This window comes from Hipposideros armiger, unplaced genomic scaffold (assembly GCF_001890085.2).
Source record: "Hipposideros armiger isolate ML-2016 unplaced genomic scaffold, ASM189008v1 scaffold_68, whole genome shotgun sequence".
Taxonomy (NCBI): domain Eukaryota; kingdom Metazoa; phylum Chordata; class Mammalia; order Chiroptera; family Hipposideridae; genus Hipposideros; species Hipposideros armiger.
Genome location: NW_017731418.1, coordinates 3,916,984 through 3,939,239, shown reverse-complemented (window position 1 = coordinate 3,939,239; position 22,256 = coordinate 3,916,984). Strand labels below are relative to the sequence as shown.

Here is a 22,256-nt window from a genome sequence, read left to right as displayed (position 1 = left end):
GGCCGGCGACCGATCTGCCTCACCCAGGAAGAGCGCAATGATAATACCAACATGGGCCAGTGAAGCGACGTCCTCCACAACTAGACTGAAGAACAAAAGGACAGCAACTTGTCTGTTCCTCTTCCCCGATTCCCCAACGCTGTTCCCCTCCCCCAATTCCCCAATAAAATCTTTAAAAAAAAATGTATATTAATGCCCAATTCTTCACATGTAAATGATGTAACAGAAATTATCATGGCTTTCCAAAACTCAATTACTTTCTGTTGAATTTACAAATATAGAGCAGTGCACTGATACAAAGTAAATATTACAAGAAACAAAAAACAGGAAGTATCCCTTGGTTGAATTTTTTTATAAACGAGGGTGTGAAATTTAGCACAAACGATGCATTTTCTGACTTCTGATGGTGCACCCTGTACTTGGGCCAGCCTCTCCCAACCACACCACCGGTTCTCGCGTCCTGTGGTTCTGATCCCAAATTCCCTTCTCATCTTAGACAAGCAGCGAGCCTTGCTGGGGCTCCTACAGCTATTCCTCCTCCCAGCTTCACTCCGTGCTCCAGCGGCTTTTACCTTCTCTAGCCAGCAACCTATAAAGTTCTTATCCCTTCTGCAGTTTTCAAAGGGAAAACTGTCTGGTTGTAAGAAGGAGAAAAAAGATAAGGCATTCTCTTCACTCTGAAGACACTTTCCAGAAGAAACTTCTCCTCTTCGTGAACAGCTTTAAGAGCCTATGTTCCTCAACTCTTGACCTTTCAGATTATTTTACCTTATACTTAGTCCAAAACACTATGTTCGTTTCAGTCAATCAATTTTTGCCCTTATAGCACTATTAAAAATATAAACAGCCATGTATAAAAATAGCATCCAAGACGTTAACAGTTTTTAACAACAGTCTTAAAAAAAATAATCAAAATTTACACACTTCAGGAAACTGTTCATATTGTTAATAAAGTATTTCTTTGGAGCAAATCTCAAAGCAACTTCCCGTTTATCAGTCAGCATTTTCATCTAAACAAGGCTGGGTTGGACATTATGTAGTTGAGCCATAATGGTTATTCTAGCTATTATGTTATCAGTTGTTCAAACATCCACCCACGTTGTATTACCCAGATCATTGATGACCGAATTTTTAAAAGATGTTTAAGCAGAAACTCCCAAATGTTAATGTATTTTCTTGCTCTTAAGAGATAATCTTCACAGTAAAAACTACCCATAGGACAACCTGTCCGTTTCATGAACCCCAAGCTTTACAAATTAATACAACACAATCTAAATGCACCATAAATTTATATTTGTTAATCTTGGTATTAGAACATTTAAACATTTCAAACTACATAAAAATATGACACAGGATATAAAATGGAAAGAAATTTTGTTGACAACTTACTTCCAAAACATTACTATTTCTTTCTTATATTGCAGTTAAGCAACAAGACAGCTTCCATAGGTCTCCAGGAAACTTGTAGTGTTTTTAGTGGAGTGCTCTCAACAAAAATCAGACAGCCCCACACAATAATGTCTCCGATTTATTATCTTTTCCACAGTACAAATTTTTCACAAACCGTAAATCCTTTGCAGTTACTCAAAGTCTGTAAACAAATGTCTGAATCCCCACAACCCCCACCTCAGTTTAAGCTTGTGAATGTTTGTGAATGTTTGAAGTCCTTCAATCAAGTTTTAACTTCCACTTGCATAAGGAATCAAGAGCCTTCTCTCTTTAAATTATTTATATTTATCATACAGCCTGCAGTGCAGTAAATCACAGTGAAAGCCCTGGGAAAAACAAAACAACATGATCTTTACAGCAGGACTTGAAACTTTATAATATTAAATGCATTGAAAGAAGCTTCCCATAATAAAAGCGTGGGTTTTCATTTCCAGAAATCGAGTCAATTAGAAACCCTAGGTTCTACTTAAAAACCCATTTGATCTAAAAGTGAAAACAGTCCCCTATCCACAGTCATTTTATAAACTTTATACAGTTTCACTTGCAGAGATTTTTTTTTTTTCCAGTCTGGAAAACAGTAGTGCAATTAGTTTTACTTCTCTTAAGTTATTTAGTCCAGGATGTAAATAGCTCTGTGGAAAGATAAGAAGATGCTCTGGTAAACAAGAGGTTTTGGCAAGCCCATGCTGGCTTACTAGTCCATTAAAGCTTGTAAGTCCATAGTGGCTTTCAACAAAATGTTGTATATACATCACTAATAACAAAGCAGAAATAAATAGGCAGAAAGGACTGTAAACTGTCTCTTCTCTTAATGACTTTTCAGTAATAACTGGCTTGATGAACTGGTTAGAGAGTCATTTAAATAAGCAGACAGTAGACAGCTGCCCCGAAGGGCATTCCACTATGGCATCCAGTCTGGAAAGCCCCAATGGAGTTACATTCCTAAAATTAAAATCGAAAAAAAAAAAAAAAAAAAAAGGTGGGCGAGGGGGAGTGAGGCGGGGGAGATAAGAGTTTAGATTTGCCGCTTGTACGGAATTCCATCAAGTCAGCCAGTTCACTTGGATTTCTTCTTAAAAAGGCTTTTAATTTTTGATGGCTTTTTGCTTTTCTCTCCATTATGACAGAGGTCATGTGGGATGGCAACGTGAGGGGCTTCCTGAACGGGTTTACTGCCGTTGCCAGCTGAGGAACAGGACGTGTGGCGAGGCTTGGGCAGCGGGATGCCACTGGAAAGCTGGTTCATGCTACAGGACTTCTCCAAGATGCCGTTGTACACTTTGCTTGCGGGACTGAAGATCATGCTCTTTGTTTCTGTCAGACCTCCACAGTCAGGGGAGCCCCGAGAGATGTCTGCAGTTATGGGCGAATCTCCTCTGGAGGAATCTTCTAGAGAGAGCTCGTCTCTTGATATCTTCCGAGGAGACAAGGTTTGGTATATCTCAAGGCTTGAAGGGGGAGACTGTTTCCTCCCAATGGAAGAGTTTAAGGAGTCACATTCGGAAGCTGTGTCGGGCACTTCCCTGGATGAGATAGAGGCAAAGATGAAACTATAAATCCGTGCGTTAAAAGTACCAGCAGACACTCCAATCCTAATTAAAACCACCTACATCATTCCATCTATCAAAATGTAAAAGGGGTAAATGCTAAAATGTATACACATGTCAACAAAATTAGAAAATCACTACTTTAAATAATGCATGTTATCAAAACTCAATGTTTCATGTTTAACATGAACTATAATAGTGAAATCTTCCAATCCAAGAAACACTGTGTTACACGTTCTTCAATTGTCAGAGAAATGAAAATGTTTCAATTTCGCAGGTTTTTTTCTGTCGGCCACTTTTGTGTTTTGTTTCAAATGAGAATTTTTCTTCCTAAATCACATACTTGACATATAAGTTTGAAAACATGAATTTTAGTCATTGCTTCGCCCTTTAATTTTTAGTCATTAAGTTGATGAAATATCGCTTCCTAAGAAAGGAAGTAAGAAATATACTAAGCGAAAACATAAGTTCTCCCAAGTTTATAAAAAGGGGGAAGGGAGTTGAGGTACAACGGCGTGGGGAAGTGAATGGGAGGTGAAAGGAATGATATAATGCTATTACTTAAAACACAGACATGCAATAAACTCTTACAAATTTATTCCTGTGTGATTTCCCCCCTCCCCCCTTTTCTCCACAGTGAAGAGCGAAATAGAGGAATGAAAAAATAAAGTTCATAAAGCCAAAGCCAGCATATGGTAAATGCCATCAGCTGTTCCTTCAAACTGTGCCTCAAAGCCCACTTCTTCCTCCCCCACGGCTGCCAGCCCTCTTCCTGAACCACCAGGAAGTCACCGCCAGGAGGGCAACAGCTTCCTACCGGTCTCCCCGCTTCCATTCGAGTTCCTCCCTCTTCTTCTATGTACTTCTCTATATAGCCTTTAAAGTGGTTTTTAAAACCTCACTCAGAGCGCATCATTCCCTTGCTCGGAGCTTTCCAATGCTTCCTCTCATACACAGGCTAAAGTCCGTGCTGAAGTCCAAAGCCCCGTGTGATCAGGTCCACGCTGTCCCTCCAGCTAGCCGCACGCCCTGCCATCTCTGCCACCTTGGCATCCTCAGGGCTTTGGCACTTGCTGTTTCCTCTGCCTCACATTTTCTTCCCCTCCATCTTTATGTGGCTGGCTTACTTCCCCATGTCATTCCGGTCACTGCTCAAATGCTCTCTCCAGAGATGCCACCCTTAACCACCCTATCTAAAACAGCATTCTCTTTCCTTTTACCTATCTTTGTTTAGCATCCCAGAATGTACCGCAACCTATGGTGATATTCTGTGTTAACTTGTTCATAGTCAGTTTTCCCAGAAGAAAGGAAACTTAATGAGGACAAGGAGTCTTACTCACTTCTGTATTGTCTACACTGGAATAGTGGCAAGCTCACAGTGGGTATTCAGTAACTATGTAATAAATGAATGGAAGGGTACGAAATCCCTTGGGCAAAGAGAGACTTAAATAACGCTTTTTAGCACAGTTACATGTGCTGCATAATTTTCAAATGCTTTTACAATTTGACAACGGGTAGTGCTCTCAGGCGGCAAGAGGCAGTTCAGGTAGGAAGACACGAGTCAAAACTCCATCCCTGGCAGGGGCTTTTCTGCTAGGCTTTCTTCTGGAGTCCATTAGTCGCAGTATATACCACTGTTCTCTGACGCTGTTCAGCTTCCAGAGCCACAAGCTGATTTAGTTACAATTTCATTAATTTACTGTCTATTGTGCTATGTGGTTTGCCTACTGTGTGTGTGAAATTCAAAGCTAGGATAAGAATATTTCAAAAACTAGTCCTTAGGGTCTAAAAAATGAGTGAAAAGAATACCGATCTAAGTGAGGAATACTGTCCTGGTCTTGCCATTAATCAGCTGTACCATCTTGGCAAATCACTTAATTTAACCAGGTCTCAATTGTCCTGTCTGTTAAAGTAAAATAATTTGATTAATCTCTACCATTACTTCTAGTTCTAACATTTTAATGCCGAAATAAATAATACTCTGCAGTGTCGCTTCTTCTGCATAACTTTTGGAGTGCACATACAGTACAGCTTAAAATCCCCCATTTTTCCTAGAGCATTTATTCTTTGGAATGGTGAACTTAATTATGTGTACCATTTATGTTAATTTTCTGTTTCTCTTTTCCCCCCACAATGACATGTAGTTGAATTTAATTAAGTTTAATGCATGTATAACAAGGCTTAATTCAAGGTGAGGCCTACATGAACATATGTGTGCATAATGCATAGAATATAAAAGATCTGTAAATTGTAAATGTTGCTGTTATTTTGTAAGGATTCCAGTGGTTCAACACTTAAGAGACTGAAAATGGTGAGTTGAAATCCAAATTCTTCTCATATTTATGAGCTACCTGAGAATCTCTGACATTGCTATTTGAAATGAAGACTAAACATTTCCATCAATGCAAAAAATTATATTGGACAGCAGAGCTCTGGAGTTTTCCAGCTAATTTCCATAAGCCACCCAAAATTAGTTTTGTCAGGAAAGCCATCTTGCTAGTGACGACAGTTATACTGCAAAGGTTATACAAACAAGCTAATCATAAAGTACCAACCAAACAGAGCTGCACCAAACTCTCCGGCTGCAATGAAAATATGCCATGTGCACTATCTCCTTAGCAATACGCTATAACGATCTCTTGTGAATCATAAAACTTACTTTCACTAGATGACACTATTACGTATGAAAAATGGTTATTTGCTGATGATGTGACTAAAGAATCACACGACAGAGAGCTCCACGGAATCATGGAGAGCATCCAGCCCATTCCCTCTGGTTTTGTTTCCAATCTGAGAACAGTAAGAACAAAGCCCAGCAAATACCTTGATTTTAGCCTTGCGTGACCCTGAGCAGAAAACCCAGCCACACCAAGCGCGGGCTTTGGCGGACAGAACCGAGAGCTACTAAATGGGTGTTGTTTGAAGCCACCAGGCTTGTGGTAACTGCATAGGCAGCAACAGAAGACGCACACCATCACTCCTACCCAACCCACTCCCGCCTCCCACACGCCCTGCCCGACATACACAGTAGCTGATTCATTGCGCATACCAGTGCTTCTCCGCAGAGAAGTAAATGGCCTCCTCTTCCTCTTCATTTCGATAAAGAGCTGGGCAACTCGACACCGAGAGGATATCTGGGTCAGGGGAAGGCAAGGAGTGCTGTGCGTGCTGGGGGTGGTGGGCGCCGAGCCGCGGGTGTGACGGGTGAGGAGCATGCGCAGCCAGCTGAGCGCGCTGCGACTGCGGTGAGGATGGCACGATGCTGCGGCGAGAGCGGCACAAGCTACTGCTTCGGGCTAACGAGCCGGCAGGTTTAGCCATGGTCCCTGAAAAGCAAACATAAATCAGTCGAAGAGCTCAAAATACCCCATGCTCCTGTTATTCACACTACAAATGCTCACAATACAGAGCTGACGTTGCTAACACGGCACCACGTAATCTACCTTTATTGAAGCAAGCAACTGTATAATTACTACCGTCCTCCATCACCTGTATGGCTTCTCAGTAAAGTTAAGAAATAAAAAAAATGAAATGTAACAAAAACGAAAGCAGGTCTAAAGATAAACAGAAACGAACACAAATAAATGAGACTTGAAGATAAAATTTGCTATTACTAACCAGAAAGACTTAAAAATTTACCCAATATAACAAATCCTTAAATTAAAAAATCAATACAGCGTATTTATAAGGAATCTGTACTTTGCTGCAAAATGAATTTTAACATTAAAAGAAGGAAATTATCGGTAAAATATAGGTTAGATTTTTCAACAGATATCTCTTGAGATAGTGCAACTTATTTTAACTTCAAAAGTTTTAAATCAAGGATCATTTAAATACTGCATACATAGTCTCAAAGCTAGTCAGGCAGAGGTCAGACCAAAACTTGCTTCTTGGAAACTGATTATTGTGGAACTAACCAGGAGTCTTCGATTTTCTTGTTTCCGCTACCAGTCTCAGTCTAGCCCCACGCAGGTAGCTCACACACCTCCTCCACACGCTTCATATCTCATTCAACTCCACTTCTTTGCCTTAATTGAAGCACAGCTCTCCCAAGAACAACCTTCTCAAGCTGAAGTTGTTCCTTCCTGTAGACCTCATATACTGCAGCGTCAGAAGGGCGGGTTGGTGGCCTTCTCACTCGCGGTTTTGTCTGTCAACCCTCCCTCCGACACCCCTCTATAAAACGTACTCCTTTTGATGCTCACAGTAGCGAGCCACGTGAACATTCCACCTCCACTCCACTCATCACTTCCCAGTCATTCTCTCTTACCAATCCAACCTTCCATCGACTTGAGCAATCTCATTTTTAAGACCTAGCCCTCACCTTCACCAATTATGGTTTCACCTCTTCTCACCAGACATTTACCTCTACTCTACTCCACCACCCACTTTCATGCCTTGTCTTGCCATCATTCGGAATTGCTCCATCTCTGAAATTATAAATCAAGACATGGATTTAGATTCTGATGCAGCTTCTACCTCTCTAGTTCACAACTTCTGTTCCTTCCACTTTTCTGTCCCCTTCTCCACCCCAAGCTCAAGGGCCTTACTCTGTTGGCTATCCCTTTTCTTGCATTTATTTTTATCTTCTCTCTTTTGACAGCATTTAAAAGTCAATGCTTTAAAAAACAAACAGATAAACAATAGCAATGACAAAATAACCTCCTCCACCCTTCCCTTTTAAGAAAAGGAATTATCTGTTACTTTCTCCACTTCTTCGACTTTACTCAATCGTCAAAGAATTGTTAAGGTGCTTACAATTCAATTTCCCTGCAACTATTCGGAACAAGTTGTGATCTACTTTCTTGTTGCTAAATTCAGCGACTGTCTCAGTCCTTCTTTGACATTTGACCAGCACCTGACATTGACTTTCACGTTGTCCTTTCCTTGCCTTCTCATCGCACATTCTCACCTCTTCCTTTACCTGTCATCTTCAAAGTTCTGTTCCAGCCCTTGTCCTATTCTTGTCCCACTCATTCATCTTGAGAAATGTCACTCGCCTCCGTGACTTCAATTATGATTTACAGTGTATAGAAGCCCAAATCTGTAACTCCAGCTTTAATCCTTTTCCTAAACTTTACAACCTTACATCCAACTGCCTACTACTGGACATTTGGTGCCCCACAGACACCCGAACTGCATTCAACATGTTCCTCCCCAAACCCACTCCTCTTGTGTCCTTATCTTGGTGAACAGCAACACCACCCACCCAATTATATGACCTGGAAACACATTCTTGACCCTTCCTCCATCATAATCCATATCTAGTTAACCATAAAGTGTTTCCAATTCTATCTCCCTGATGCCTCTCAAATCTGTCCACGTGCCTACATCCCCACCACCCCAATATTATGCGGGACTACTGAACCAGCCTAATAACTGATCTTTCTCCTCATATTTATTCTCCACACTACAGTTTGCATGATCGCTCTAAAATGAAGAAGAAATGTGACATTTTATTGCCTAAAACCTTTAAATGGTTCCCCATTACTTTCAGGGTTAAAATGAAGCCCAACTCCTTAAGACGACTGGGAATGCTCTATTTATCTAACCTCTATTTTGGAACTAGTGTCCCTCTTCTCTGTTATAGAAACACTAAAAACAGTGTTTCTACCGCTCCCAGCTCCCAGAAGTATAATATTCTCTCTCTTGCCTGCATGCCTCTTTTCTCCATCTCTCCCTCAACCTCTCATTTCAGGGCTTTGTTTAAACGGAAGCTCCTCCAGGCAGTTTCCTAACCCCTCCAAGCCGGGGGTCAGTGTGTGCTCCCCAGTGCTCACATGGCAATACCACAGTATATTTTCCCATCACAGAACTTAGCTCAGTGCTTTGCTCTTGTTTGTCCTCTAGTAAACTGTAAATTCCATGAAGACAATAATTATGTATCATGTTCAACACTGCATCTCAACAACTAGCACAATGCTGGGCACAAAGTAGATGCACAACAAGCTTTTCCTGAGTGAATCACTGAATGATTCAAACAGGAAGCACCACTAAAATAACCTGATGGATTGAAAAGGAGAAAATGAGGTAAATTAAAGGAAATATTTCCAGAATATTTGACTACCTTCCTCGATACTGTACAAGGCTTTTTCCAAACACAAAGTATATAATATAAAAAAAAATATTTGTAATTTAGTACGCAAACATTAGAGTTTTCTCACTCACTTATAATTCACAAGTTAGAAAATGAAGAGACCCCAGAAATCTTCAGTGTGATGTTCTCACTTTGCCAAAGAAACAATATCCTACCAATACTCAAAAGAATGTGGCCAGCGTGTCACCGATACTTAAGCTCTACAACTCTCAGCATACGCTGCAGTCATTCTCATCAGTCACTGGTTACCTGGAATGCACGGTACAATGCAGCCAGATTCAGGCCTGACTGTAGGTATCATAAAAAGGGCTGAGAAGAATCAGGATTCACTGCTTGTAAAAAGGAGTATTACTCACAGATATGGAAAAGTATTGCATGAAGAAGTTTTAAGAAGGAAGTAAATAGTTTAAGAAAAATTCTAAGTAATCCCATAAGGAATGTAACATAAAGATGAGCAACAGTTAACAGGTCACATCTAGAAATTGTTTATAACTCTACAACCTTTTCCCAAATTTTTCTTCTTATATATGTTGCCATGTCTTCTGCCTGGAAAAATGTATGAATCCCTATATTAGAGTTATATACACTTGGAGTTGAGAAGCCTTCTTCCTTTTTGCCTGAAGAGGCCTACCCAGGGCTGCATATAGTTAAAACACCACAAAACTCATAGAGTATTAAAAAGCAGTGCACTTTGACCTTGTAATAAGCGTTCCTTTAGATAATGTGAATATGTTTTGAGATATGATCAGGCTATTATAAATTCCAAATGAAGGCATACACCTGCTCCACCTGTGATTTGTAAGAGTAGTTAAGTAAAACATTAAAGTTCACTATATAGAACCTCATTTTTGAGATAATTTTTTCATTTTAATATCAATAATTACATACAGAAGCCTAACAATTTAATATGACCCTATTTTGCAAAGTGTGCTTTCTTATAGCAGAGAAGATAAAATTTTGTTTTGCAATAAGGGATTCCCTCTACCACCACCAACCAAAAGTAGTAATATATGGATTTCTGGTTCTAGCAATAAGGCAGTCCACGATTACCTGACCACCATTTCCCAGCCCCCAACAACACACTTCGAATACCCTCAAACACTTGGATATGATGAATGAAGTATAACAATAGTTTTAAATGCACAGCTGAGTCTGCAAGGAAGAAGAGAAAATTCTCAGACGCCAAAACAGAGAGAATAAAAGTAAGAACTAATAGGCCTGTGAGTGATGCTGGAACTGCTGTGAAGGTTCTCAGTCTCAGTAATACCTTAAGGGTTTGGGTTTTAGTTTGAGGATGTAAAAGACATCTTAGGCCCACATGAGGTAAGGGATACAAATTGTAAGTGTTCTGGATAAAAGCCTGGGCCTAGATGGGCTACAGTCCTCAGTGAAAAGGTATATTTAAAAAAAAAATTCCTTTAAAATAGCTCAAGAAAAAACTATAGAACAGGAGAAGGCAATAAAGTAGTGCTTAGAGGAAAATTCATAGCCATAAAATCATATATTAAGAAAAAAAGGACTAACGATTCATTAGATACATGTCTAAATATTAAAACAAACAAAAAAATAATCCCAATAAAGGAAATAAAAGCAGAAATAAATGCAGAATATCAAGTGATCATCTTAAATTATGCAGAAAAAGAAGCTGATAAAATTTAAATCCATTAATTAAAAAAAATAATAATTTAGCAAAAAAAAAAAAACACTTAGCAAAATAACAAAAATTAATTTCCTTAACTTAAAAGTAATCTACCAAAAACGTAAGAAAAAGGGGTGGCCAGTTAGCTCAGGTGGTTAGAGCGCAGGCTCATAACACCAAGGTTGCCGGTTCCATTCCCACATGGGCCAGTGAGCTGCGCTCTCCACAACTAGATTGAAACAACTACTTGACTTGGAGCTGATGGGTCCTGAAAAAACACACTGCTCCCTAACAAAATTTCTTTAAAAGAAAAAGAAAAAAATCACACTTCATGATGAAATACTGGAAGCATTCTCTTCAAAGTCAGAAATGGCAGTCACTATTGCCTGCAATCACCACTTTTATTCAACATTTTACTAGCCGTCTTAGATTGGACAATAAGGCGGAAAAAGGCATAGGGTTAGAAAGCAAGAAACAACCCATTATTACTGTCCACACCAAATAAATCCAAAAGACTCTCATAAGAGAATCCTATGTTTCTGTATACCCAAATCAACAGCATTTCTCAATAGATCAGCTTCAAGCAATTTGAAGTATTTTTTTAAGAAAGATAACATGTGTAACTACCAAAAACAAGCTGTAAGATACCTAGAAATTAATCTTTTAAAAAGGATATGCAAAAATTATACAAAGAAAATTATAAATTTTACTTAAAAATATAAAAGCAGATCTCAAATGGAATTTATGAATAACATTTCTTCCCAAATAAATCAATAAATTCAGAGAAATTCCAGTAAAAGCCCAATAGAAATTTTTATGGAATTTCATAAGCTGATCCTAAAATTCATACCAAGTAGCAGTTTTGAATTTGAATAATAAATGAAGATTTCAACCTATCAAGCACCAATGCTTACTATGAAGCTATAAATAGCAAGTAAAGCAGAACAGGACCAATAGAACCAAACAGAGCCTGGAAGCATTTCTGTCTATGGAGAAAAGTGGTATCGCAAGTCAGCAGAGATAGACCAGGAATGAGTCTGGGACAACTGTTTATCCATACATTAAGAGATGTCTTTAGATTCCTAACCTCACAATATGAACAAAGTAACTTCTAGGTAGATAGAAAGACTAAGGGATTAGAGAAGAAGGTCCAAGATGAAGGAATAGAATGAAAACAGAACAACAACAAAAAAGACAAAAGGATTAAAGCAAAATTTAAAAACTTTTAGGGGCGCAAACAACAATCTATCATCTGAAAAAGACATAAAAAGCAGAATCACATTAATAAATTTGTCATTAAAATTTTTAAAAACTCATACTTGTATGGTTACAAAGGAAAATCAATTACACAACAGAGTAAGAAAGAAAAGGCCAAGCCTAGGAGAAGATATCTGCAACCCTCAAATAACCAGAAAAACAAAACAAAGCCACCTCCTCCAGATCAGTAAGAAATCTTGGAGGGATTCCATAGCAAGAAGGAACAAGCTACTCAGATGGAAGAAATCTGAACAAATGCCAATAAATGATATGGTACGCAATTCAGAAGTCATCAAGGAAATAAACATTTTAATAACAGTAAGGTATCATATAATACCCATTCAAGTTACAAAACAATTAAATCAGATCATTCCAAGGATTGGTGAGGAGACAGGCAGACAGGCACTCTTAGGTACGATGGGTGTGTAAAGTGACAGCACCATTCTGAGAGCAACTTGGCAATGCCTAGTGAGAGGTGCCTTCCCACCAACTCAGCAATCGGTTTCTAGGTGTCTACCCAGAGAAACTCTCAAAGCTATGTGCATGGAGATAAAGATACGGATGCTCACTGCACTATTGTTTTGTAAGGGCCAAAAAGTAGAAAGAACCTATCTCAGTAGAAAAACGGATAAATAAACTGTGATTTATTATTACAATAAATAAACTGTGGTTAACTCAGACTAAATGGTTACAGTGAATTTAATTAATCTATATATAAACATGGGAAAATTTTAAAACATCTTATGAGCAAAAAAGAGTTGCAAAACGATACCTAGGAGTTTGATAACATTAATGTAAATTTTAAACAACAACTAAAGCTATTGCTTATGGGTATATCTGCATATAATTAAGTATAACAGGCTGTCGAATGGTTAACAACTTTAGAGTGGAAGGGCAGGTGATGTGGTTTACCTGTATCTGTAATGGTTTCTTTCAGAGAAAAACAGAGATGAATAAAGCAAAATGTTAAAATCTGTTTACCTTTATAGTATGTGAGCATATTGTTTTCAGTATTTTTAGGTACATTTGAAGGGCTTTATAAGAAATGGTAAATAAATTGCTACTACGTTCCCACTATGAGTATTTAGCAGTACTATAAAAGTACTAAAAGGAAAACAAACTATCATCTCTTCTCCTACCGACACAGCACTAACCTTTGATAGTATTGTCCCTTTGATAGTATTTTCTTTTTTCTTTACACGTAATTAAACATAGCCAATATTATGCTATGTATGCAGTTTTACTATCTTAACATACCACAGGTATGTTTCCTTGTCATTATTTCACACTTACACAATTTCCATACCCATGGTACAAATTTAAAACTGCTCAGAAGAAGGGTATATAATGAAAGGCCTTCCTTACTCCTATCCTGAACCCTCACCCTACTGCCAAGAGTTTCATCTTTATCAGGACCAGAAATTATGCTGTTATAACTAAGCAGAGTGAAGTGTCACTGTTGTGCCACTAGGTGGAGGCAGAGCTCTCCAAGTACAACCTTTGGAACAAGTTATTTTTCAGAGATAATAAATCTGAGCATAGCATTTCTAAAACATCACACTAAATTTAAAATCAACTTTTGTACATTTTTCCTATTTAAAAGTTCAAATTCCTATATCACAAGCACTGGAAACTTAAGCTAATTATTTTTATTTAGTGTTAAGTGTTTTAATGTACATGATTATTATCTTTTCTTCCAAAAAAAGTACTTAAAAAAAAAAAGCAGAGCAATAATCTAATTAATTTAGGGAATACATCTTCATGCACACTTCTGGTATTGAATAATTATGTATTCTAAGGAGAAATTGCAACTTTAAAAAGCTATAGTTTTCAAACAAAATCATCTACTTATGAATCAGTGTTGCATCTGGCAAGTTCAGGGCACGCAATTCCAATAAACACAAGCTGACAATATTCAAAAAGCAGAAGCCGCCCAGGTCTAGGTGTACCGTAACTTGCAACCATCACTATCTTGCAGCATAGGGCCAGTGAAATGAGTGAGGTCACACACTTCCAGGGTTCATTATATTCACAGTCTGTCGTCTCCTCCCTCCTCTTGTAAATTGAGTGCCTCCCCAGTCTGCCTGCCTTACCTGCCTGCCATTAAGCCAGAGAATTAAAACCACAGAAATGAACACAATCACAGTCACTGACTATTTACCTACAAATTTAGAGCTTTATTTCATAAAACTGTTTTAAAAATTAGAACCCTTTCTAAATCATAACTTCATGAAATTTGTAACAATTGAATAGAAAATTCAAACTGAAAAATGCTCAAATATCATGATTTGACTCAAAGACGAAAATTTCCATGTAAGTTTTCAACCAATAAATGATTAAATCCTGTTCTCCATTCGTTGGAATCCTGTTCTATCTATACAGTTGCAAAAAAGTCAGAAGATTGGGAAAGTTAATCAGTCAGAAAATAACAAGGATAAAGAGTTTTTCAAATGATTTCTCATACATGAAATACACTATTTTAAATTCAAACTCTCTACAACTTTGCAAAAATTCCAAATATTTATTAATAAACTCTGAAATTTATTAATAAAATCTAAAATACTCAATTTTCACTTTTCTACCAAAATGTATTCTTCACAATGTAAAAATTTTCAAAGTTTTCAAAGAATAGAGTACAACAAAGGAATACAATGAAATCTGCACATGTTAAACCACCTTTGGGAGAGCTCCACTTTCTAGCAACAAAAAAATTTACGAAACTTTCTAAACATAAAAATTTTATTTTGTATGAACGTAAATTGATTTAGTGCTTCATGAATACTCTTTCAATAAAAGGATAAAATTGAAAAAGCAAAACAAAATGATGATTTAGCATGTATGATGTGTTATTATATATGTATATATGTATCCATATATACACACACACCTCATATAGTATTCTCTAACAGTAAACACAAATTATAAATGACAAAAGGAGAAAATAAAGAATGAACAAAAGTTTTATCATAGATTTCAAAGTAAATGATCCATAAATGGCACGGTACAACGTTATTTTAAAAACCGTACCAAATCTCTCTTTTGAACTCACCACTTACCAGGGAACTGTGATACTATTGGGGGTGTATCTTCATCTAAGTCATCAACTCCCCCAGCAATTGGGTAGGGTGGGATGGAAACTCTGGGCATCACCACCCAGCTGTGATCAGAGTACAGCGAGGAGGTCAGGCTGGGGAGCCCCGAGTTATGGGCTATCTGAAAGCCACAGATCTTCTCAATCTGCTGCCAGCGAAAGAGCCGTTCTCGTAAACAAGTCGTCAATTCAGAGAGAGCTTTCCTGGAAAAGCCAATATAGGAATTATTGTTTCAAAGAGCCTTTACTACGGCACTGATAAAAGGCAGCTACAAGAACAGACCGTGACCATGAACTAATTTCCGGAAGAAATTAAGTACTTAGGATGAGTCTAAATTATGTAATTACACACGATTAAGTGACAAATTAAAATATAAATTACACATTTCAACACAACGAAAATAAACAAATAGCTAAAACACCCTTCTTACTTGGCTTCCAGAATCTTGTGGTCTACCTCATCTAGGGAGGAGCTATGTGCAACGTGCAGAGTCCCAAAGACTGTGCTTCGCTTCTTTTTAATTTTCTCTGCCTAGAAACCAACGGAGAGAAAAATAAGGACAGGTTTGGTGAAAAAGAAAAACCACACACACACATATATGAATGAAGTTTGTTTTGGTTTTAATACATTAATAATCATTAAACCAGTGGAGAATTATTAGCCAACGTATAGCTCTATGTTCCAAAAGAGAAAATAGATGAGGGGGAAAAAAGCATGCTTTCCTAAGCCAATTAATACGATTCAAAGCTGTTCTGGAGAATTTTTCTCTACTTCTATGGTTCAGAAAGACCTGACTTTTCTATTAAAACGAACAGAATGACACTATATCCTACCGTAATAGAAGTGTTAGTGAGTGAACCAAGCTTTTTTTTTTTTTTTTACTAGAAATCAGATTAAGACTTAATCTTATTTCACACAATTTAATAAAGTCAGACATTAATTTCTAGTAACTACTAACCTGAATCAGATATGTAGCAGCAACCTAGAGGAGAAAAGCTCTGTATAAAACATTTATGATAATAACAATAGGGGTGATTTTTAAATGACACTGAGATCATTCTAAAAGGTATATACTACTCTAAATAATTTTACTTTCTAGCCTGTGATAATGAGAGTCAATGAATGCAATAACTTCCAATTCAAGAAAGGAATCTGCAATAATAAAACGTTATTCATTTTTGTATCCTAACTGGTTAATTCCTCTGGAAGTTTAGTAAGTGTTGAAACATAATAGAGTACCTCATCCTTAGCAATTGCTAACTGCATTTCTGCATTCTGTCGTTTAATATTGTAGTACTGTACTTCCACTTCGTGTGTTAACTGGAGCCATTTTTGAAGTGCATCTGGAACAGACCAGCTGCTTCTGAGTTCAAATTCCTTTTCAGCCTTTTTTAAAGCCATTCGAACCTGGGCAAGGGGGGATGGGAGGGGGGGGAAGGAAAAGGGGAAAGGAGAGAGAGAAATTTCTTTAAGATACTTAAATTTTTAAAAAGAAATTAAGATATTTTAGTACCAAAATTATAAGAAAAAACCATTTTAATTATGATCTTTATAAGTATCTTTTAAAATCACAAAGTCCAAATGATATTATCCCTAACATTAAAACTAAAGCTGAAGTGTTCAGTTCATCTTAAATTCACTAAGCAGAGTTGTCAAGCCAGAGGATGGAGGCTTATATGTGTCTTAAGCTGCAATGTTTAATTTTTATATCGTATCATAGCCAGACTAACCTAGAAAGAAAGGGCATATACAAACTAAAACTGATCACACTTTTCTCATAAAACCCTACTACAGCTCCTTAACTATATGCTCACTTTTTAAATTATACTGTATTTTGAAGTTTTTCATGACATCTTCTTTACGGCCAGTTGTTTTCACTGTTACAAGCCTATCTGTCTATTGGAGTGTCTTTTACCACTTCTATTTAATTCACTGCTTCTAATATACCAGAAAGTAGATAAATCAGCATTGGCAGGCCAAATGTGAATTTTGAGAAAATAGATCTGAGTGACAGTCGACTTGATTATTGCCTGAGAAACTATGCACAGCCTTCAGTGTCCAAGTCTTTCTTCCAGCTGCCCTTTAGAGGAGCCAGACAATAAACAGAAAACTAAAGCGCTTAGTGTGTGAGGTGGTATTAAGTGCTAAGAAAAAAGCTTGTGTGAGGTGGTATTAAAAGTGCTGAGGAAAAAAAACTGTTAAGGAAAGCCTCACTAAGTCAAGAACATAGAATGAAGACCACCCATTCTAGGAAGGGTTCACTTCAACGAGCAAGAGTTCAAACTCAGGATATGAAATGATACATGATGGGATTTATGGAAAGATGCCCACTCGCTCAAGACCTTTGGACACAGCGATGAGAGAGCTATGGAGGACCCTGCTGCTGGAACACCATAGCTGCAAATAAATTTCCCTCGAAGCGAAAACTCCGTTTCTAAACTAATGTGCAGAAGAACGTTTGATCTGAACAAACACATCTTATTTAAATAAACTTTATCATGTGCCAGACTAAATGAAAATGAGCACTATACACAAACTTCTGATAAAGAAATAGAATAGCTGTCAGATACTGTAGGAAAAGAATTATGTAGAAAAGTATTTTTTTTAAACTCCAAGAATTTAAAAAAAATTCACAATGGGACACCCAGGAGACAATTAAAAAAATAGACATTCAAAGCCAGGATAAGATAGCACTTACATACTGAAAACAAATCCTAAGCAACATCTCCCTGACAATACTGTGCAGTGTGCTTGGGACAAGCCTGTTTAATAACGCAGTTGGCTAAGCTGTGTGGCGTCCCTGTTAATCTCTCAGGAAGAGAGAATTTGAGCTCAGGTCCTGTGACAGGCAGGCCCATAGAACACCAGAGTGTAGGCCTCAGGCCCTTCTTCTTACAAGATCTTAAGGCTAAAATTTCTATACAATTTTCTTTGCCAAAGAAGTATACAGGGAATCTGAATAACTGCCACTCAAGTTTTTCCCTTTAATCATTAAGACTTTCCTTAATGTTATACCCATAAATTTCTCATAAAAGAGCTCAATAAAAACATTTCACACAGAATTGATATATTTCTAGCATAAACTGAGGTTGAACAATGTTTTGATTGACTGTCAAATAATGTCTCAAAAATTTAGAAACTCTGACCTTCCAATAATAGCAGCTATTTTAACTATTTTCTCTGCTATTATTCGGAAGTTTATCATTTGACCTAAATTCCAACCCTCCAGTTTGAATTACATTGTTATTTATAGGAAAATAGATGCAGTGAAAAGTGAGTAATATAGCTTTTACAAATAATGAATTATTAAATTGTTTAAAAATATAATTATTTATGTAATTTTTGTGTGTTAGGAATGAAACAGCAATAAGTAAATACATGCTATTCCAGAAAAAAACAGCCTAAATATCTTAAAAGCTGGCTTCTAGACCCAACTTTATTATTACCTCGGTGACCTTGAGCAAACTCTTTACTTTCGGAGGCTAACTGTCTCATGAAGAACAGGTGTACTATGACCTGTCCTGACTTTGGGCTTCTTCAGACTTTAAGGACAAAATAACTTAAGTGAAAAGAACTTAAACCACACAAAATATAAAGGGGCATTATTATTTACCCAAAAGTTTTTGTTTTAGGGAAAAGAACACCATATAAGGTATGTACCAGATTTTCCTGCCTTTGAGAAGCTGATTATCCCCCAGACAAGATACAGTAATGCCTTAAACTATGTGGCACTGCATATTATGCAATGGCATACGAAAATTAATTTCCCAGTTAAACACTTGTATATAAACAGAGCTTTCAACAGCATGATGGGAAAACATGGACTTTGGAATATGATACATGATATCTTGCCTTTGCCAGTTAATAGCTGTGTGACCTAAGGCAAGTTATTTCACCTCTTTACATATCTCATCTATAAATGAGAATAATATCTATGTAATGCGAAGATTAAAATTTAGGAGCAAACCATTTGCAATATGCATAGGAACACACATGAAGGCTCATAAAATTGTGCTTATTACTATTATCATGTTGGACAGAGTTCTTTTGAAATACCCATTTCTTTCCTTTAAACCACGTCTTTCTGACTCTGGATCTCTTTAGGATTGTTAGTTTGTACAGGGACATTATGATGACAGTCTTAGGGTCCACTGAGTGTAAGGTCTCTGTGCCAAAAACCTCAGCGGAGGATGTTAGTGATTCTCAAGTGCTTTACATTGTGCCTTCTCCCTCACTGCGAGGCCTTCACCTGCAAAATACTGCTGCCAGTTACGTCTCCATAGCAGAATTCCCATACTGCTTTCTGATTTGCTCCTTCTTATCTGCCAAATTCAGAAAACAGCTAGCAAGTTTTCTGCTGAGTGTTGGGAACAAACCACGGTTAGGCCTCTCAGTGGGAACAGGCAGTTCTCCCAGGAGTAACGGGCAGCCTATTTAATTCTTGGACACAGTATAAATCTGGGTAGGCCTTTTTGTGTTAACTCCCTGTTCTTTACTACATTCTGTATAGAGAAGGTTTGTCAGGTAAATAGGGCCTGACTGCAAATTATGTCTAGGAGGCAACTTAAGAGAACAAGCTCCTTACAGGGCAAAGATCCAAAACACAGACATCTGGGGCATGCGGGAAAGAAGTTACCAGTTAACAAACAAGAGATGTTCGCGCAAGTCAGTCAAAAATGACAGACTTGAAGGAAGCAGTAACGCACACTGAACATTTCCTCAGAAGCTGACCTGAAACTCGTTCACCACATCATTTTTAGTTCTTAGTTAGCACTTGACTGAGAAGGCAACAATGCACAAAGTTAAGAGGGAGGCAGAATACCGAGGTTCCGGGCCTGCTTTACAGCGGGCTCTCTAATCTTCGGCAAGTTTTCTCACCCTCATTTTGCTCCTCAGTTTCTTTATCAGTAATGAAAGAGTCAAAGTCAAAAGAAGGAGATGAGACCATGGGAGCAGAGCCTGAAGTGACCTGATTTGAAGATGAAGAAAGGGGTCAGGAGCCAAGAAATGCAGGCGGCCCCTAGAAGTTGGAAAAGACAGGGAAACAGATCCTCCCTGGAGCCTCCAGAAGGAACGCAGCCCTGCAGGCCCATTTGAGACTCTGACTTCGAGAACCGTAAGGTAATAAATATGTGTTATTTTAAAGCCGTTCCATTTGAGGTAATTGTTTATAAGCAGGAATAAAAAAGAAATGAATCCATCGGTCTATACTGAACTTCTCCCAGAACCACCCCCCTTTCCCAAAGGACTGTACAATGTCTGCAGACCTATATTCCACCTTGAGGAAATGCATAGTAAAAGCAGACACTAGAAAGGACATCTTTTAGACAACCTCAGAATTTGTAGGTTTAATGGGATCCAAATGGATGTTTAATAGACATTCCTTACCTCTGCAGAGAAGTTTACCATGAGATGTATTTTACTAGGTTACAGTTGGAAACTGAAATATATTAGATGTTAGCTTAAATGCCTTGAATTTACTCAAGATAACTAACATGGAATGGGATAAGATTTCATGAATGAGTGAACGTGACGGCAACTTTATCTTTTAGTTACTACTTTTTTATTTTGCTTTCTGGACTTTGGTCAATGCTAACAATACGAACAAATGATTCTTTTATTAACTTAAGAAGAGCATACAATGGAACTCAATGTGCGAGACTGAACAAAAAACGAAAACCTCCTCCGGCCACACGAGTGTCCTCAGAGTTCTGTTTTCCCAGCGTAAATACCTGTTCCAGTTCCTGCTCCGCATACTGGCGTCTGCTCAGCTCGCACTCAGCTCCCTCCCGCAGCTCGCGCAGGCGACAAGCCTCCTCCTTGGCGTAATTGATCTCATCCATCATTTTGCGCTCTAGGTTTTGCTTTTCTACAGCAACGTTCCTGTTTTCCTCCTGTGCCTTTTCAAGCCTTTAGAACAATCACAATGAGCATGCCTCACAGGTTTCCCAAATTTCATTTTTTAAATGAAGAATAAATATGTACCAAACAATAGGATACATGTTTCAAACAAAACTCACAGCATTTTATATTCATCTTAAGTGTGGAGAACAAAAACATCAGGTAGCCTGCTACACAGCGGATTTGGTTATCTTGAGCTCAAAATACAGGGAGAGCAGGGAAATACTTCAGCAAAAAGACTTTTAAGAAATACATAATTATGCATATATTGTTAAAAATATAATTTAACTATACATATAATTCCACCTATGTATGATTTATTTCCACTGATCACTACCCATTTATTCCCTAGTGCATACATACCTTTATAATAAGTCTGTAACAATAACGATATATAATACTTTTGTAAAACTATGAAATGAAGTATACATACGAAGTTTGGCCAATTAAGTTCACAAACTTTCTACCAAGTAAGCACAGGGTGGAAAGTTCGTGAACTTAATTGTCTGACCTTTGTACATTCCTGATGTGTGTACCAACCTAAATATAAGCGTGTACACAGGTGCCCACATCACATTTTCACAAATTGTATTTTCCTACATAAATAAAAAGACTTACACCTTGTTTTACTTCCTCACCTCTCTTGTAAGTCCATTAGGCTTTGTTCTGCAGTTTGTAGACTCTCTAAATCTTTCATCATTTTTGCAACGTGTTCTTTTGATGTCTTATTCTGCGTGTAAGCGAACCAGCACCCTCCAACACCAATTACTATAGAAACTGTGAGGATAAAATCCTTCATCCAGTTATGAGGAGGGCCTATGAAGAGAATTACAGATGGTTAAATTAATCTTGAAGTGTAAAAGAGAAGCTTTTAAAAAAAAGTAGTAGGCATCTGAAAACAAAACAAAATGTGAAAATGTCCCTCCTATATACAAGCTCTAGCTTTTTAAAAATTCTTTTGTCAAATAATCAATGTGTTTATTATAACTGTCTGATATACTAGACCTATAGGAGGAAAGAGATAAACCCAGATAGACACACCATGCTCTTGCTGATAGAGGTAGTGATAAAAGCCCTGGGGACCCCTGAAAAAGCATCTCCAATCATGTACTGTGAGAATGACCAGTGGATGAAAGGTGTCATAAAGACTATCACCATTATCATTTCAACTCCTTTCCTTCAGTAAAATTAGGCAGCTGTCATGCTTTGATACACAAACTAGAATCCTAATCATTTACCAAAAAGCATCTTCCCTAAGCATACAGCCATGTAAC

At 37.7% G+C, this 22,256-nt stretch overlaps 1 protein-coding gene across 1 annotated transcript in view; it reads right to left on the bottom strand.

Moving 5' to 3' along the window:
- Nucleotides 1-1,272: 1,272 nt before the first annotated feature.
- The window catches only part of STIM2 (stromal interaction molecule 2), a 162,391-nt gene continuing 141,407 nt past the window's right edge, over nucleotides 1,273-22,256 (bottom strand). The window contains exons 6-13 of the mRNA XM_019642390.1: nucleotides 21,621-21,798; nucleotides 20,814-20,991; nucleotides 16,321-16,488; nucleotides 16,040-16,063; nucleotides 15,512-15,612; nucleotides 15,046-15,284; nucleotides 6,046-6,322; nucleotides 1,273-2,972 (exon numbers count right to left, since the gene is read on the bottom strand). Coding sequence (XP_019497935.1) covers nucleotides 2,507-2,972; nucleotides 6,046-6,322; nucleotides 15,046-15,284; nucleotides 15,512-15,612; nucleotides 16,040-16,063; nucleotides 16,321-16,488; nucleotides 20,814-20,991; nucleotides 21,621-21,798 — 1,631 coding nt within the window. The 3' untranslated portion in view covers nucleotides 1,273-2,506. The remainder of the gene's footprint in view (nucleotides 2,973-6,045; nucleotides 6,323-15,045; nucleotides 15,285-15,511; nucleotides 15,613-16,039; nucleotides 16,064-16,320; nucleotides 16,489-20,813; nucleotides 20,992-21,620; nucleotides 21,799-22,256) is intronic.